Consider the following 17,748-nt stretch of genomic DNA (forward strand, 5'->3'; position numbering starts at 1 on the left):
AGCATTGTTGATGAGAGCTGCTGCGTGCTATGAGATCAGATTCAAAAGAATTGAACAATCATGTTTGAAAGATCAAAAAGGAGATGTTTTCGAAGCAATAACGAAATGTGTGGAAGAAAAGAGCCTTGCCTGAACGGTTGGAATTATTGGATAAATGAAAGGAAATGACTCGAGAGAGTTCGAAAATATCGTTGCAGATTTTATTGCTGCTTCTCGAAAGCGTGATGAAGGCTTTTCCATTCTGTTGTTTGCTGATCGCGACTCATTCGGTCTTCTGTATCAATCTGATAATGAGCAATTTTAAAGCAGCAAACGGAACTCATATCTTAGGTTGCTCGCAGCTAAACGTCTTCAGATTTTGGAGCATCAAGGCTTTCACATGCTGTTTATTCATTCCACATTAGTATTCATGCTTTTGCGAATGCCCACCATCGGCACACAGTCTGATGTATCAAATGCTTCAGCGAAACAAGATATCGGCTTTTCTCTTTCATATCCTTCAGAGCGTAAGCCTTCAGAAATTGAAAACAGAATAGAAAATGCTGTTCAACAAACAGATCATTTTTGTGTTCCAGGAAAAGAAAAAACAGTTTCATTCGCTCTTTTTCTTGCAAGAACAATCGTTATGTCATCCTCCTTTTCATCTCTTGTTCACGAATTTTGAAATGAAACTTCCTATTTGCCAATTACGTTTTTTCATTTCAATAACATTCCACTTCACTGCCTTCTTCAAAAAGTGAATAAAAAACATTGATATTTCCTTTTCATTCAACTGTGTTCGAATTCAGCTTCGGACCATGTCTTTTATTAATGTGAGAGATCAAAAAGAAATATTCATTTTATCAAATAGTTATGGAGAAATTATACTTCAACGAAATGGGTAACTTTGAACCAAAAAAACACATAAAGGCATGTGTGCAATCAAAAATTCACATTAATTTTGACTTTTTCATTTGGAAGTTGAAGGATGCCCCAAAAAGGGAAGAGCTGGATAAGAAAGGACATTTGGAATGAATGATTGAAATGATATTCTTCTTCAGATCACTCAACACCAAATATTTTCAATGAGCAATTGAAGATGAGACTACGAAGGAAAATGTTTGAGATAAAACTCATTTTTAAAAGAAAATTTCAATGAAACAACAGAATTTACAGCAGACATGTGATGATTAATCCATCAAAAGTGTTTTTGAGTCAATTTCTCATTTTTTGTGTTTGTGCCTCCTCTTCTCTTCGAATATCTTCGACTTTGCCTTCATTTGCACATAAATTCACAGACAAGTCAGCTCATGAAATGATTTCTGCCTTATGATCTGCACCTTCTTTAGAAAACCCATCGCATTGCGTGTGCTCTTGAAGGGCATTTTTGATAGCCAACAATGCATTGCTCTGATGACAAGATGACCATTCACGTGTTCATCATCAACTGTATGCCCGTTGATAAAGATTTATAAATCGGCATTCCAGTTGCTTCTGTCATGTCCAACAACAGAGTTGTCTTTCTGAGTGATGCTTGTCATGAAGGTGAACAAGGGCTCTTTCACAGAAGCGACAAGGGATTCACACACAAAATACACATCTCTTCCGGCACAGGCCTTATTTGTTGAAAACACGATATTGGTGATGGAAAAGGAGGATTCTGACACGTGTGAGCCATAATTGTACTCGATCATGAGAGCACCACCTCTTCCTCCAGAACTTGTATCCTCGCTCACAGAGCAGGTGGAGAAGATTGTGTCACTCACCGAAAATGTGTTGGCAGGGGCAGATGAGGTGAATGAGATGCACCCTCCATTGGTGGCAGTCTGTTGGCTCAACTGTTCTGAGTTGATGTTGGTGATGGTGCAGTTGGCGAGGGAGAGGGAGAGGGCAGGGGAGGTGGCAGAGGAGAGGACACAGCTAGTGGGGGTGGCAGTGGAGGTGATGTGGGTGATGTTGGAGGAGTTGAGAGCGAGGGGAGATGTGAGGGAGGTGAGGTGGAAGATGCTTTGGCTGTTGAGGGTGAGATGAGTGATTGCTGTGCAGTTGAGGGCGAGGGAGCCAGCAGTGAGGAAGAAGAGGGGGGTTGTGATTGATGATGAAGATGAGGTTGTTCAGCGATGGTGGTTGTGTTGAGATTGAGGGACGGGGAGTTTTGGGAGAGGTGGAAGAGGATGGGGGTGATTTCATTTGTGGAGTTGTGGGAGGTGGCGAGGACAGAGACTGTGAGGGAGCCCTGAGTCTGTTGGAAGAGGGCAGAAGTGGCAGATGGATCTGGTGAAGAAGATGTTGATATTGATGAAAATGAAGAAAATGATGAAAGAGATGATGTTGATTGTGATGAGTGTGAAAGTGAGTTTGGTTGTTGGGGAATGCCACTGGAGGCGATGGTGGTGGCAGTTGTGCCATTTCCTGTGATTTTTGTATCAACTGCGCTGAAGGTTAGTGTTTGTGTGGGAACAAATGTTGAGGTGAGGAGGGTGAGAGATGCGTCTTGGAGGAGGGAAATGAAGCCGTTGAGGGCATACTCGATGGTGGCACATGGGGTCTGTTGGGGTCTGCCACAGCCATCAACATCAGTTCCGCTGTTTGAAACGATTTTGTTCTGGCTTATGAGAGGGAGCGAGCTGTTGACAGTCTCATTATCTGCTGTATTGCTGTTCCACACTCTTTGTGTTGGAGTTGTTGAGCCACATTTCTCGAATGGAAATTGAGTGATATCACTTCCACTAAAGAATACATCATTCCCTCTGCCATTTGTAGCTGCATTTCCATCGAAAAAGCAGAATGTGATGAATTTAACTCCATTCATCAAGGAATAAGTTGCTGTGCAGCACAGCGCAGCTCCTCCCCATGAAGATGACGAACTTGCCAATTTGTTTTTGATGAATTGGCAATCATCTATTTAAAATTTCTCAGGTTTATATTGTGGAGGATTTGCAATTGTTAAAGAGCCAGTGGAATCGCCCCCTGTATTTGCGAAATACTTGCATTTCGAAAACAGAAATTGACAGTTTGACTGAATTTTTCCAATATCAAAATACCAACCAGTTCCATACCAGTTTGTTATCTAACAACTTTCCACAATGTTTTCTGAAAATGAATTAGAAGAATAAGATTGTGGATTCCATATTTCCACAGCGCCTCCATATGCAGCTGAACAGCTTGTGAAATTGGATTTTATGAGATCAATTTTTCACAAACTGTGACAATTCAACGCTCAACCATGATCATTGGTTGAACAATTTGTAAATGAACAGAAAGTTATTGTGAGATTTGCATTTACGCAGGAAACATAAAGTGCACCGCCATTATCATTCCCACTGTTCGAATCATTCCATTCGCGCCATTCAAAGCAATGGTTGTTAACATCAAACGAAGTCAATCTTCCAGGTGTTTTTCTTAGGATTCTGTTCCAACATGAACCACTGGGCCTTTTGGGGAAGAACGAATGTGGAGGAAGAAAGAAGGGTTGAAAACAGATTGAGAAATGAATGACTTGTCAATGGAGAAGAAAATGGAACCATCGATTGGGTAGCAAGTGCTGAGGAAGATGATTGAGCGGACAGAGATTGATGAGTGAAGAGAGAATGAAGGATTAGATTTATTTTGATGTCAAAGATGAATGAGTTGTGCAAATATGGGAGAGAGGAGATGGAAGAGTGAAACTGGAATGGGAAGAGGTGATGATGTTGAAAATGAGGAAATGCTAAAGATGAGGATTGATGTGAAGATGGAAAAGTGACAAAAGGGAAATAAATTTCATTTTCAAAATGTTTTTATTTGTACAAAGAATTGGCACGGTTTATTGCATTTGAAACATTTAATAAGCTCAAAACATTTTTTCCTCTGAGAATCAGAAACATCGTTGACCGATTCAATTCTTCGTTGTTCCATCAATAATATCGGGTTCTTTCAAAAAGGCACTTTTAATCTTCGAATCAATTTCCTTTATTTTTGCATCACAACAATGTTTTGATTTGTCACTTGGCATTCGAATTGAAGTTTAATTAGGGTTGTGATTTTATCTTGACTTTTTTTCTTTATCTAGACCTTTTTCTTTTTTTCCCTGGTCTCAGCTATACACAAGCCTCTTTGAAATAAAAAATAACCAGAACTGTTTGTTATATAATAATCTATTAATTCTGAAAAAAAATTTTTTTTGAATATTTTATATTTGACAAAAAGATCAAGGATTATGAAAATTTTATGTTTTGATCATTGATTTGCTGCTTTTCCAGTGATAACTCAACTTCAGAAGTTTTGAGCTTGAATAACATTATTCTTTATTTCTTATGCATATATTTTTGTTGTTTTTAGACTTTCTCAACTTGTTTTTTTATCATTTTTTCTTATTTCACACATTTTTCAAAAAAACATGATTTCCAAAGTTAATGAACCTTTGTTTTTAAAATCTTTGAAACAAAATAAAAATAAAATTGTAATAAAATGATATCACAAAGAAAAGATAACTTAGCATCCGTATTTGACGAACAATTTTCAAATCAAAATTTTGAAATGTTCTTCCATTTCTCTTCAAATTCTTGTTCAATTCTTTTTCATTTCAACACTTATCACAAATAAATGATAAATAAGACTTTGTACATTTTTTTCATTTTAATAAATTTTGACGCAAACACTTGTTAATATAAAAAATCGTGTTTTGAGCAAAAACAGTGAAATGAGAAAAAAAGGTCAAAAATTTCATTGAAAAAATTGAAACAATATAAAATAAAAATATATGAATGTGGAATTATGATGTTGTGGACATTAACGTTTAGTATAAAACATCCACTTCATTTCCAGCAAGTCTTTGATCTGGGTACTCAAATAAATTAAATAATAACAATTTATATGAACAAAAAAATTTCAAAATTTTTTTCAATAGAATTCTGAAAAACAAAAAAATCAAGAAGTCTATTTATTTTGTTTTTGTTTTTAGCCTTTACTAAGCTCGAAAAAAGCTTCAGAAAGTTTCAAAAAAAAGGGTTGAGATTTATTTTTGAGTTCAAGATAAAATATGCACCCTATTTTTCTTTTTCAATAGCAAGAACATGGCAAATATCAATTTCCAATATACATTGCAATCATCAACAGAAACAGTTGCTCTTTTCAAATAACATTCATTTCAAGTGAAATAACAAAACCTTAATTCGTATCATTTAAAATGATGTTGATCAGAATTATAATTGCTTTCGCTAATCCTTTTCAGATCCATAATAGCAATCATTTTTTACGAACATTGTTCAGAAATACTTCAAATTCATCTGAGTTCACCTTCTTCATTTAAAAACAACAGCCTATTTATTCAATTAACAATTGATTATCTTGAATTCAACAAAAAACAAGAAATCAATAATATTTCGCAAATCATCAATATTGATTTCTAACAACAGTGAAGAACAGATAGATTCGTGAGGAAAGCTTGTTGAAGTGGAAATATGAACATTCATCAATTCCACATAATTTTGACAAAACTTGTATTAACATTAACATTTGCATTTGCTTTTGAAGTTTTCTCGCTTCAACCCATTCATGGCACACACTTGTCTGCTCGAAATGTGATTGATTCACACTCACAATTTTGCCTGAAACAAAATCTTTGTCAATGCACATTCTTGTCCACCAAAACTGCAGAAAACACTCTGCACAAGCCTTCTCAGCCAATTCATCAAAAGCGCAGTTCAGTTTCTTTGGAAAATTCATCATTCACAATTGCAGGATTAAATATCGAATGTCAATCACACAACTCATTCATTGAAATTGATGGCAAATCGCAATGTGAAATGGGGAGAGTAGTTCTCCTGCTTGAGCAACAAAATTCATCACCCTTTGCATCATCTGGGTTTTTGCTGTTTTGCAACACAACCCTTGCACATGCTGGGCTGCCACATGAATTGTCGAGCAGCCTTGTGTGTGCATCAGGGAACAGCCACACCCGCTTCAAGGGTTGCTCTTTTCATGCTCTGTCCCACCTCCACCCTCACCCATTTCTTGTTTGTGGTGCTGCCTCTTCGCTCTCCCTCTCAGACTGTGTGTTTTCCAACATCACATCCCCTGCCCACGCCTCCACCCAGCAACACCCAAACCCATGCTTCGGGAGCTGTGATGTTGCCAGTTGTGTATGCGATGTGGCAACAGACCCGCTTTTCTCCATTTTCCCACTCTATCTCACAAGCCACTCGTTTCGATCCTTCAACAGCTCATTCTCCAGGATCTCGAACAACAAGATCACAAACAGAACTGTCATCGAGTCTTCGGATGAGGAGGAGATTGTGTTTGAAGATGATGAGTTTGAGGTGAGTGAGACTGCATATGATGGAGGTGCTCTTTATGTAAACGATGCAAACAAATTGATCATTGAAAGATGCAGATTCTCTCATTGCTCCTCCCAACACTACGGAGGAGTATTATATGCCAACAACATTAAAACACTCCAAATCTCCAAGTGCAACTTCTTCAATTGCAGTGCAGGGGTTGATGCTGGATCATTTCGCGTTTATGGATCGGAAAGTGTTTTGATTGAAAATTGCTTGTGCTCAGAATGTCATTCAAATAGCCATTATGGATGTGGAGCTATTTTCGACAGCAAAATTTCTGTTCTTTGTTCGAACAATTCATTCTCTCATTCTTATGCAAAAGGCGATGCAGGTGGACTGATAATAAGAAATACGAACATACACACTATTATTACAAGTTGCATGTTCAACAACTTAACCGCTTCATGGTGCGGTAGTGCTTATGTATTTCACCAAGTTACATCACCCGTTGCACCACAAAGCAGGTTTCTGTTTTTCATGAACAACACTTGCACAGATCAGTATTCGGGGGCAGACTTTGGGTGCTGTGAGGGATGGGACGGGGTGGTGAACTCCACGCACTTTGAGCACTGCTACTCGCTCAGCACAGGCATCCGCAGCTTTGTGTGCACGGCCGGCTTCCGCCCCTGCACCGCCGGCTACGAGGCCGACTTCATCCGCGCCCCGACCTATTCCACCATCCATGTGGCCCAGCCTGCCCGCGCCTCGGGAGGCGACACGCCCCACTGTGGCGAGCTCGGCAGCGAGTGCGCCACCATCGCCCACGCTCTCACCAGACTCGCCCCACCTGCCCCAGATGCCTCAGATGCCCCGCAGCCAATCGCCGTCCTCCCGGGGTCGTACCAAGAGCCGGGCGTGGCAGTGGCCCAGACACACATCCGCATCAGCAGCAAAGACCCAGCCAGCCCGGCCGAGGTGCGGTGCAACACCACCGGCGCAGTGCTGTTTGCCACAGCCAGCGGCGCGCTGGAGCTGGCGCAGCTGGTGCTGGTGGCCGACTGGGGCGTGTGCCCAGCCACCCCGCTGCTGGTGCTGGACGGGGACGAGGGCGCAGTGGCTGTGGCCGAGTGCACCATCACCGGCGCCGGCCACTCGGCTGCCAACCGGTTCCGCTCGCCGGTTGTTGTGCTGCGCAGAGGGGCAGGGCGGATCACCAGATGCACCGTCACAGCGCTGGTGCTGGACAGTGCGTGTGCAATCTGGGTCGGGAGGCGCTGCGCTGCTGCTGTGGAGTGCACTGTGTGTGCACACATTGTGCGATCCTCGGGGTGCGGGGGAGCCATTGTCCTCGAGGAGGAGGAGGAGGATGGAGACAGCAGTGCCAGTGCCAGTGCCAACACAAACGAAGGGGATGCTGCACAAGCGATATCTGGGTGTGTCTTTGAGGACTGCTGTGCAGAAGGGGATGGGAGTGGCGGTGGGGCAATATGCGCCAGGCTCCGAGGCAGAGGCTGCTTCACAGTGAACGCGTCAGCCAGCTCGGGGTGCACCCTGCCTCTTGTGCGCCATCACAGCCACAACAGCAACACCACCAGAGCCCCTCGTGGCACAAATGGCGGCGATGATGGGAGTGGAGGCGAGGCACTGTTCAGCAGGTGCAAGAGCAGCGGATATGGCGGGGCGGTGTATTTGGACTTGGCCGAGGGCTTCGGCACACTCCTGCTGGACGGGGTTGTGTTTGGTGGCTGCGAGGCTGCGCTGGGAGGCGCCAATGTGTTTGTGAACGGGTGCGCCCTCACCCCGGCCGAGATCAGCACCTCCACCTTCTGCTTCCCCTTCGACCAATCCTCTGCCGACGATCTCGTGGGTGTCGATCGCGCGCTGCCAGAGGTTGCCCCGTTCACCCTCGCAGTGTTTCTTGTCCCGTTCCCATGCGCTGCTCATGTGGCTGGCCAGTCCTCCCGCGCATCCAACACCCCCTTCTGCGGCTTTTCCTTCTTCCCCTGCCTCACCATCCCCCATGCTGCCCGCACCCGCTTCCCCGCTGCTGACCCTGCCATCCTGCTCGATGAGGGCTTCCAGCTCTGCGAGAGGCTTGCTGCCGATGCACATGCTTGGAGCATCTCGTGTGTGCGCAAAGGGATGGAGGTGCCTGTTGGTGCGCCTCCGGGCTTTTCGTCGCCCTCGCTCGTCGCAGTCAGCACCGAGGCAGCCATCGCAGACATCCGCTTTGCTGTGCCGGCCTCGCTCGGCTCAGCCACAGCCCTGGTCGAGGTGGCAGGGGCTGGCAGCCTGCAGATGGCCAGCTGCAGCGCTGTGCACAAGCGCGACGGAGCCACAGCACCTGGCGATGGCAGCGAGGAGCAGCTGACCTTCGCGCTGATCGCTGTTCGCTCGGGGAGGCTGGTGCTGAGCGAGTTCGAAACACTGGGCGAGGTGGCGAGCACGATGTTTTCGCTGATGGAGTGCACAGGGAGCAGCAGCGTGGTGGAGTGCAGCGGGTGTGTGATTGGGGGTGGGGAGAAGGGGAGCGGAGACGGGGGGTGTGTGAAGATGGCCGGGGTGGGAGGAGGCGGTGCAAGGCTGGAGATGGAGAACTGCACAGTGGCGAGGTGCAGCGCCAGAGGCAGCGAGGCCAGAGGAGGCGGCGTTGCGGCCGAGCTGGCAGCCGGGGCAGCCCTGCTGATAAACGGCTCGACCTTCGAGGACTGTGCAGCTGCTGCGGCGGCTGGCGGAGGCCAGGCACAGACCCATGGCCTGGGCGGCGCGGTGTTCGTGGGGGAGGCAGATGCCGCCAGGCTGTTTGCCCTCGAGCACGTGGTGTTTGCCAGATGCGATGCGTGGAAGGGCAGAAAGGTGTTTGTGTCCGCCACCGTGCTGTCCGCAGTGGCTGATGCCGCCCATTTCAACTGGGCCATGACCAGCGCCGACCTCAGCACCCTCGACGAGCTCGGCGGATTCGAGCTGGCCACAGCCGATCCCAGCCGCCCCATCCCGCTTGCCGTGTATTTCTGGACCAACATCACCACCCACGTGTTTGTCGACGGAGACACAGGCTTCGATTTCAGTGCATGCGGGCACTCTGCTGCTCCCTGCCTGACCATCCCTCGCGCCCTTTCCCTCAGGCTCACCCCGCTTCCCCTCCCCTCCTCCACCCTCTCCATCGCCTCCCACTCCTCCATCCCCGAGCCTCTCGTCCTCCTCCTCCCCCCTGCCCCCACCTCCCCCTCGCCCACCTCCCTCCCGTCTCTTCGCCTCCACGGCTGCGCCCCAGACACCCCGGTCCACATCTCCGATCCCACACCCAGCCAATCCGACGCCCTCCTCGCCTCTTCTGTCGACCTCGCTGTCGACGCCATCTCCTTCCTCCTCCCTTCTGCTTTCCCCCACCACTCCTCCTTCATCCTGACATCTGCCCCAGACGCTGCTCTCCTTTTGCAGCGCTGCTCCTTCTCCATGCTCACCCCCCAAACACCCCTTGCCTATGTGATCGTGCTGGCAGCACAAGGCCGTGTGTCTCTCGACCACTGCACCCTCGCCTCCGTGTCCTTGTCGCGCCCTTTCCTCGAAATTTATGATGCATCCACTTCTGCGGCACTCACATCCCTCTCGGTCTCCTCCTCTTTGCTCGCTGGCGCTCCCCTCGTGGCCATCTATCCACCTGCTCTGGCTGCTTCGACTGGCTTGGCTGGCTTGGCTGGCTTGGCTGCCCCAGACCCCAGGACAGCCATCGTTCTGGACTCTGCCAACATCACCAACATCGTGCGCACAGGCAACGGGCCGGCTCTGGTGTGTGCAGAGAGGGGATGTGCCATCGACTGTGCTGCCGAGGCGTGTGTGCTCACCAGCTGCGTGAGCGAAGAGTCGGCCGAGGGCGGAGCCGCAATGGTGTGCCTCGACTGCGACAAGTCGCAGCTGCGCGTGTCGGCGTGCATCCTCACCCAGTGCATCTGCTCCCGCACAGCCGGCAGGGGCGGCGGCCTCTTCCTCGACTGCTCCCGCCCTGCTCGCGCCCTTCCCATCCCCCTCTCCATCCTCAACCTCCGCTTCGCCCTCAACGACGCCTTCCGAGGAAAGGACCTCTTTCTCCGGTGCTCCTCCATCCCCGCCCAGATCAACGAGTCCCTCTTTTCCCTCGACTTCACCCAGCCCTCTCTCGCCACCAACACCTCCATCTGCGGCTCCGACTCCTCCCCCACCGACCCCGACCTCGATGTCGACCTCGATGTCGACCTCCTCCCCTTCATCACCTTCTACCGCGCCCACCAGATATTCGTCGACCAGGACACCGGCTCCTCTGCCCGCCAGTGCGGCTCCCTGCTTGCCCCCTGCGCCTCCCTCTCCACAGCCGTCCTCCACATCGCCCCTTCCATCGGCAACATCCTCTGGATCTGCTCCTCCTCCTCCGTCGACGCCCCGACCTCCCTTGCCGACATCCGCGTCGAGTCTGTCTCTGCGAGTCTTGTCCCTGTGCACTTCGCCACCCCCATCCCCATTTCTTCTGATCTGTCTTCAGACCGCTCTGCTGTTGTCGCCTTTCTCAACACCTGCATCCTCACCCACTGCCACTTCTCCTTCCACACCTCCTTCGCATCTGCCCACTCTTCCCTCTTCTCCCTCCTCGACGGATCCCTCACTGTGTCCTCCTCCCTCTTTTCCGCAGCCGACCAGCCTGTCAAGCTCAACTCCACCCTCCTTTGTGCTTGTCGAGGCACCCTTCGCCTCTCCAACATATCTGTCCATTCCCTCCACCTCGCCTGCCCTGCTCTTCGTGCTCTCCCCGCTTCCTCCCTCTTCCTCTCCCACGCCAACCTCTCTGCCCTCAGTGCTGCCTCCCCCGTGCTCCTGCTCGACGATGGCTCCAGCTGCTCCATCGAGCATCTCATCGCCACAGATCTTGCTGTCACAACGGGCAGTGTTGTTCTTCTCAATCCCCCGGCCAATCCCCCTTCTTCTTCGTCTTCCTCTTCTTCTTTCGAATCAGATCAGCCAGAAGGCTCCTTCAGCATGATGCACTCCATCTTCACTGCCATCTCGCTCGCCCAGCTCGGCTGCAGCGTGTGCCAGTGCAACCACACCACAGCCCCAGTCTATCTCGCAAACTGCACCATCGCCCAGAGCGGCGCTCCCTCCGCCCTTGGGCGTGCAGCCCTGTTCTCCCATTGCCCTTCAGTCACACTCGAGGCCTGCTCAATAAATGGAGGCGCTCCCCAGCCGCCACAAGCCTCCACCAGCAACTCCCCAGACACCATCACCAGCAGCAGCAGCAGCAGAGTGACCATTGAGCCGGATGCATCAGATGCACCAGAGAGTGTCTGCGAATGGAATGCCTCTCTCATCCACTGCCAGAGCACCACAGCTGTCCTCAAAGACACAACCATCTCTGGCGCACAGCTGGGCGCACTCTCTGCAGCTGCCGGCAGCATCCGTGTCGACCGCTGCGAGTTCGCCAACAACAGCCCCGCCATCCCCAATTACCCCTCTGCCCGCCGCAACATCATCTGCTCCGACGCCTGCACCCTCACCATCCCCTCCCTCTGGCCTGGCGACCCCTTCCTCCCCGCCTCCTCCTTGTGGCTCCTCAACCGCGGATGCACCCTCCACGGCATCCCCGCTCACCACCCTTCCCCGCTCTTCGTCCCTGTGCTCCACAGCGTGCAAGCCAACCACACACCTGACGCCATGGCTCTCACGTTCAGCGGACTGCTCCTCGCTCCCTGCAATCTGTCCTTCGCTGTTGTGAAGAGCAACGGCGAAGAGAAGGAGATCGAGAAGCACAACTTCGATCCCGACGGGTTCCTGTCGGAAACAGAAGCCGAAGGGAGCGTGGCAAAGGACCTCGTCAGCAGCTGCGGAGATGAGATAGAGGTGAGTGTGTGCATTCTGTTTGGGGATGCGGATCGCCCTTCTTCAACCGATTCCTTCATCCTGAAGAACAGAAGCGTGCCCAAGGCAAATGGAGACGAAAGGGTTGTTGAGGGAGGAAAAGAAGAGAAATCTTATTGGCTGTTGGTTGTGATTATGCTTGTCGTGATGTTCTTGATTGTCTTCATAGGATTTATTATGTTTGTTGTTCGATGGAGGAAGGTCAAGAATGAGGCAGAAGATCTGAGAGAGATTGTGAATGACAACATCAGAAAAGATCCGAAGGCGGTTGAGATGGTGACGATGGAGATGTCTCCCGAGGAGCAGTGGAGGAGAGCAGAGAGGGAGGCAGAGAAGAAGAATGAAGAGAGGATGAAGAAGAGGGTGTATGAGAAAAGCTTGGGACACTCGGAGTCGTCAGAGCATCTTCTGTCTGAGAGTGGCTCCACTGAATACATCTTGGGAAAAGACTCAGACAAGATCCCCGAATGGGTGCTGGAGAAGGTTGATGATGAGGAAGAGACAAGAAAGAGAACGCCTTCACCATCCATCTCATCCACCTCAACCACAGACACTTCAGACACTGAATCCACGTTTGTTCGGGGGGAGGACCTGTGCCCCACCACATCGTCCATGTCGAATCTGGTGGATGCCATGGCCTGCTCCTCGCCTCACGAGAAGCTGATTGTGGATCTGAGGGATTCGATGTTCATGCTGCTGCATGGGAGGAACAAGACAAAGGAGATGGCGATCGGCACTCTCCAGGAGCGGCAGATGACAGCTGCCCAGATCCTGTTCTGGGTGGCCAATCTGGCACTCCATTCATTTGATGAAATGATCAATCCACTTCAGTCACTGACAAATCTGAGTCCCCACGTTGTGCTGTTCTCAGAGCACATGGTCATCTGCATTGCTCTCCACTCCGATTGCTCTTCTTCAGATTCTGATTCATCCTCCATCTCTTCGTCAACTGTTGTCACATCAACAAGTGATGATGATAGAGACTCTCTGCCCTCGTCTGCCTTTGAAGATGAGGACGATTACAAGAAAGAGTGTTTGAGGTGGAAGGCGCCGGAGCTGCTGAGCGGCGCAAAGAGCCACGCGACAAAGAAGACTGTGGTGTTCTCCATCGGGATGATGGTGTGGGAGTGCCTCACGCTCCAGATCCCGTTCGCAGAGTACGAGGCAGAAGCAGCCGGCCGCAAGATTGCAAACGGCGAGAGGCCAGCCCCCTGCACCTCCCACGACATCCCCCTCGCCCACACTGCCTGCGCCGCAACCTCCCAGCAGCCCCACGCCAGGCCCACCCTCCTCGACCTCAAGAAGGCCTTCATCGCCCTCTTTCCGCCTGCCTCTGCCATGATCACCGCCTCCGACGCAATCGACCTCCTCGACCCCACTGCCGTCCCTCCTCCCTCTGCTTTGCCGGCCTCTGCTGTCTCCCAGGCACTCACCTCGTTCTGACCGGCTCCCTCCTGCTCCCTTGATGAAAGAGGAAAAAAGAAAAAAACAAAAATAAAGGAGGGGAATGGAAAGAAATGAAGAAAGAAGCGTCTGAAACAGTTGTTTTTATTATTATTTATCTTTTTTGTGGCATCCTCAGCGATGCAAGTTTTTCGTGTTTGTGCTGCATTCCCAGGCCAGCAGCATCGCCACTTCGCTTCTGCGCACCTCCCTCCAGACAACGTGTGATCTCGCAATCACCCTGTCTTTTCCGCGTTTTTTATGTGTTTTTGTGATTTTGTGTTTTTGTGATTTTGTGTTTTTGTTTTGCTGGCCAACCTTTTCGTTTTCGATGGGGTGCAGATGCGCAGATTCTGCCAAAATATTTATGAAAATTATTTTTTCCCCTCCCTCAATTCGTGGAAATCAACAAACATGCAGAAATCTTTTTGTTGAGGTTTTTGAAAAAAACGTTTCTAAATGAAAAATGCAATTTTTATGAAGCATTTCGAAATCATGTTTTATAATTGGAATAAAACTGACATATTGTTTGAAGTGATTGCTTTTTAAAAGCTTGCAAAGTAATTTGTGGCAAAATTTTTACAACCATGAAAAAAACTGAGATTTGTTCCAAACTTTTTCTACAATCATTTCATTATAAATCAACCTAAACTATGCAAATAATTACAGAAAAATTGAAAAATTGAGAAAAATATTTGTTAGAGAAGAATGGAACAAAGTTCATAAAGCAAAATATTTTGTCCCATTTTTTTCAAAAATAAGCAAACAATTATGGGACAGGTATTTTTTCAAGTGAAGTTATAAAGTTTTTAACAAATTTTTGTAATTCTTTTTCCTATTGCTTTTGAAGATTTCAAATTATAGAAAGAAACAAAAGAAAAAAGTTTGGAAAGTTAAATATTGTTTAAAATTTTATTTGTAGTTGATAAAAATCGTGATGAGCTTTTAAAAAAGGAAGAATATAAATTTGAACTCCAGCAAATATTTAAATAACATATACGTATATTCACTTACACAAAAAATTAACCCCAACATTATTTCATATTCAAAAATTCTCAAAAAATCAAAAAGCTCAATTTTAATTTCATTCAACTCAAATATTTTTAAATTACAGATTTTGCTCTTTGAAAAGAATTGTCAATTAAAAGAAAATATGATGTTTTTAAATGGCATCACTATATCTTGTCGGTCAATTCTTCTAAATTGGGTAATGCCTCTGCTAATCCTTTGAATTTTCTGACAAATTTGACAACAGCTCCAGATTGTGATGATGGGTCATACACATCTCCTGATAACTTCTGCCAGTGATCAAGCGCACACTGAGGTAATGCCTGTCCAGCTGTCTTAGCCCGAAGCTCCGCAGCAAATCCAAATGACATGCTAACAGGCAGGTGTGCTTTGATGCACATAACAGAAGTGCCTGCCCTCAACTCTTCAGAAATAATCATCCCGCGACGATTTCTCAAACAATCGCATGTACATTCGGAAAAATTTGAAGGAACGATGATCTCAGCTAAATACACAGGCTCAAGCAAAGCAGGATTAGCGCACAACTCCGAAGCATAAAGACAACGACGTGTTGGCTGAATCATTTGGCTTCTCCCGCACCGCTCTGGTGATGCGTGGAAAGAAGCATCAATGATATTGAATCTAACACCACGCATTAACTCTCCACACAGCACGCCATTTGCAGTAACCCATTTGAAGCCTTCCTTTATTGCTTCCTTTGTTGTGTCATGAAAATATGCACCTCTTGTTTGATCCACAAGTACATTAGTTGCATTTTCATTTGGTCCAAAGCACCAAATTTGCTTTGCATCAGCCGCATTCCATTCGTATGAATTCACCAGATATTCGCTTAATTTTGCATCATCGCATGAAAGTTGATCACACTTTCCTCTATCAAGACTATCAACCAATTCTTCGCTCAAAGGTTCGGCACTTGCAAATAGGCGGGCTTGTTTATGAGGGGATTTGACAAGGCAGATTTGAGACGAAGTAGTTGTTACAGACTCACAATATTGGACAATTGGTTGGCTCATTTTTATTTCTGTTCCTCCCATAAAGTTGTCTTTCAGATCCTTCAAGCATATCTCGAGATGAAGCTCCCCTGAGCCTGCGATGATGTGTTCTCCTGTATCTGATGTCGACACCTGGCAAAGTGGATCTGATTGGGACAATCTTCGAAGTCCCTCCAGAAGTTTCGGCAAATCAGACGCTTCTTTGGGCTCCACTGCTACCCTCACCACTGGAGACACAGAAAACCTCATCTCCACAAAGTTGCAGGCATTTTTGCTGTTTGTGACAGTTGCTGTTTTCTTGATAACTTCCTCCAATCCTGATAGACACACAATGTTCCCGCAAGGAACTTCCTCAACAGCTTTAAAGACGTTTCCTATGCACAGCAGGCATTCATTTATTGATTTTGCGACAATGTCATCTTTCTTTCCTGGAACGTGGTCCTTGCCTTGAATATACACTGTCATTCCTGATCGTACTGTCCCCGAATACACCCGCCCAAATGCAAGAAACTGCTCCTTCACAGGAATTAGCTTCGAAATGAAAATCATCAAGGGGCCTTCCGGATCGCAAGTTCTAATTGCCGTAGCGCATTCATCGTCAAGCGGACCTGAATACAGTGTTGCCATTCGATATCTCTGGGCTTCCACAGGAGATGGCAAGTGTAAAATGATTGCTTCCAGCAAGGCATCAGCAACTGGAATCCATGAATTCATCACTGACTTCTCCAGATGCTGTTCTTTTGCTTGTAGTTCTTCGGAAGAAAGACAAATATTCAACTGCCCCAGTATTTTACTCAGAATTTTGATATTGCCTTTCATCACTGCTTCGAACAACTGAATAATAGGCTCCAAAACAAATTGGACAAAACCACGCTTCAACTTTGGATTCGACTCAATTCCGCTGTTGTTGTTGTCTTGCCATTTTTTAGTAAACGGATTGAAGTACCAATCACCCCAAAATTTATGAATTATGATTTCTGCAGGTGTGCCTAATTTCTTTTCATACATTTTGGCCATTTGTTCCAATGTAAATCCAAACTCAAGTTCTCCGGAGCCAAAAATAACAGTTCCATAGATCGGGTCCATTTCTTTCATACGTATCATCTCTTCTCCATAAGATGCGACAATTGCATTTATATCTTTTATTGTTTGAAAACACTTTTGATAAATCTCTTCGGGATCATGTTTGTGCTCTGAAATCATTCTATCAATTTTATTTAGCATCAAGATTGGAATTACATGTTCGTTAAGTATTTGCTTAAGTACGGATTCTGTTTGAATGCATACACCTTCTAATGGATCAACAACAACAACAGCTCCATCAGTCAAGCGCAAGGCAGTCGTCACTTCACTTGAAAGGTCTACATGTCCTGGAGTGTCGATCGTATTTATAACATATTTTTCTAATTTTCTTTCAAAATTTTTTTCAAAAAATAAGGGTATTAATGTTGATTTTATAGAAAATCCTCTACTTTTTTCTTCATCAAGAATATCAGAAAAATGAATTTGTCCATCTTCAAGACTTCTAATTATTCCTGCCTTTGAAACTAAAGCATCTATCAGAGTTGATTTACCATGCTCCACGTGTGAAACAAAAGAAATATTGCGAATATTCTCCTTTTTTACAAAATCCGCTTTAAATTGTACTGTAGAAACATCATCCAACATAACCAGAAATTTGAAATTTCACTGTTAAAGTAATTCTTTAATTTTAAGTTCTCTTAAAAAAATATTAAACAAACAATTATTAACTTAAAAAATTAAAAAGCGGGAATCTATTGATCAAAAAAATCACATTCAAAAAAATTGAAATTGTTAACATTTTGATTATTATAATAATTTATAATATCAAATAAACTGAGCAGGAGATTGATGAAAGTGTAAGAGCAGAAGATAGGGATTCATAAAAATCTTTAAGCTAATCATTCATCCGACATTATAATCAAGCCACATGCTATTAGAAAGATAAATAATTACAATTTTTTTAGGTTTAAAGAAAATTTAGTGTGTATCAATGAATAAAACATGGAAAAAAGAAACCCAAAATATTATCTTTAAATATAATTTTGAAACATCACTGCTATTCACAACTCCAAAATCTTCTATAAATGTTGCTCTATTGACAAGCATAATATCACGTCCTGTTTCTGGGTATTTGA

At 46.3% G+C, this 17,748-nt stretch overlaps 3 protein-coding genes across 3 annotated transcripts; 1 reads left to right on the plus strand and 2 right to left on the minus strand.

Annotated features, from left to right (window-relative positions):
- Positions 1-1,813: 1,813 nt before the first annotated feature.
- MONOS_300 (uncharacterized protein) lies at positions 1,814-2,791 on the minus strand (the record flags this gene model as incomplete). Its single annotated transcript, XM_067872966.1, has 1 exon — positions 1,814-2,791. One exon carries the CDS (start codon positions 2,789-2,791, stop codon positions 1,814-1,816), a length of 978 nt encoding a protein of 325 aa, XP_067724381.1.
- Positions 2,792-5,420: 2,629 nt separating this feature from the next.
- MONOS_299 (uncharacterized protein) lies at positions 5,421-13,568 on the plus strand (the record flags this gene model as incomplete). Its single annotated transcript, XM_067872954.1, has 1 exon — positions 5,421-13,568. The coding sequence occupies one exon, from the start codon at positions 5,421-5,423 to the stop codon at positions 13,566-13,568; it is 8,148 nt and encodes a 2,715-aa protein (XP_067724382.1).
- A 473-nt stretch (positions 13,569-14,041) lies between these two features.
- On the minus strand, positions 14,042-17,358 carry MONOS_298 (putative elongation factor 2). The gene is made up of 2 exons (XM_067872943.1): positions 17,332-17,358; positions 14,042-17,278 (listed from the first exon to the last, which is right to left on the minus strand). The coding sequence occupies exon 2, from the start codon at positions 17,255-17,257 to the stop codon at positions 14,744-14,746; it is 2,514 nt and encodes an 837-aa protein (XP_067724383.1). The 5' UTR covers positions 17,258-17,278; positions 17,332-17,358; the 3' UTR covers positions 14,042-14,743.
- Between the last annotated feature and the right edge of the window lie 390 nt (positions 17,359-17,748).

The sequence above is a fragment of the Monocercomonoides exilis genome, assembly GCF_001643675.1.
Source record: "Monocercomonoides exilis strain PA203 chromosome Unknown scaffold33-1116896, whole genome shotgun sequence".
Lineage (NCBI taxonomy): Eukaryota > Preaxostyla > Oxymonadida > Polymastigidae > Monocercomonoides > Monocercomonoides exilis.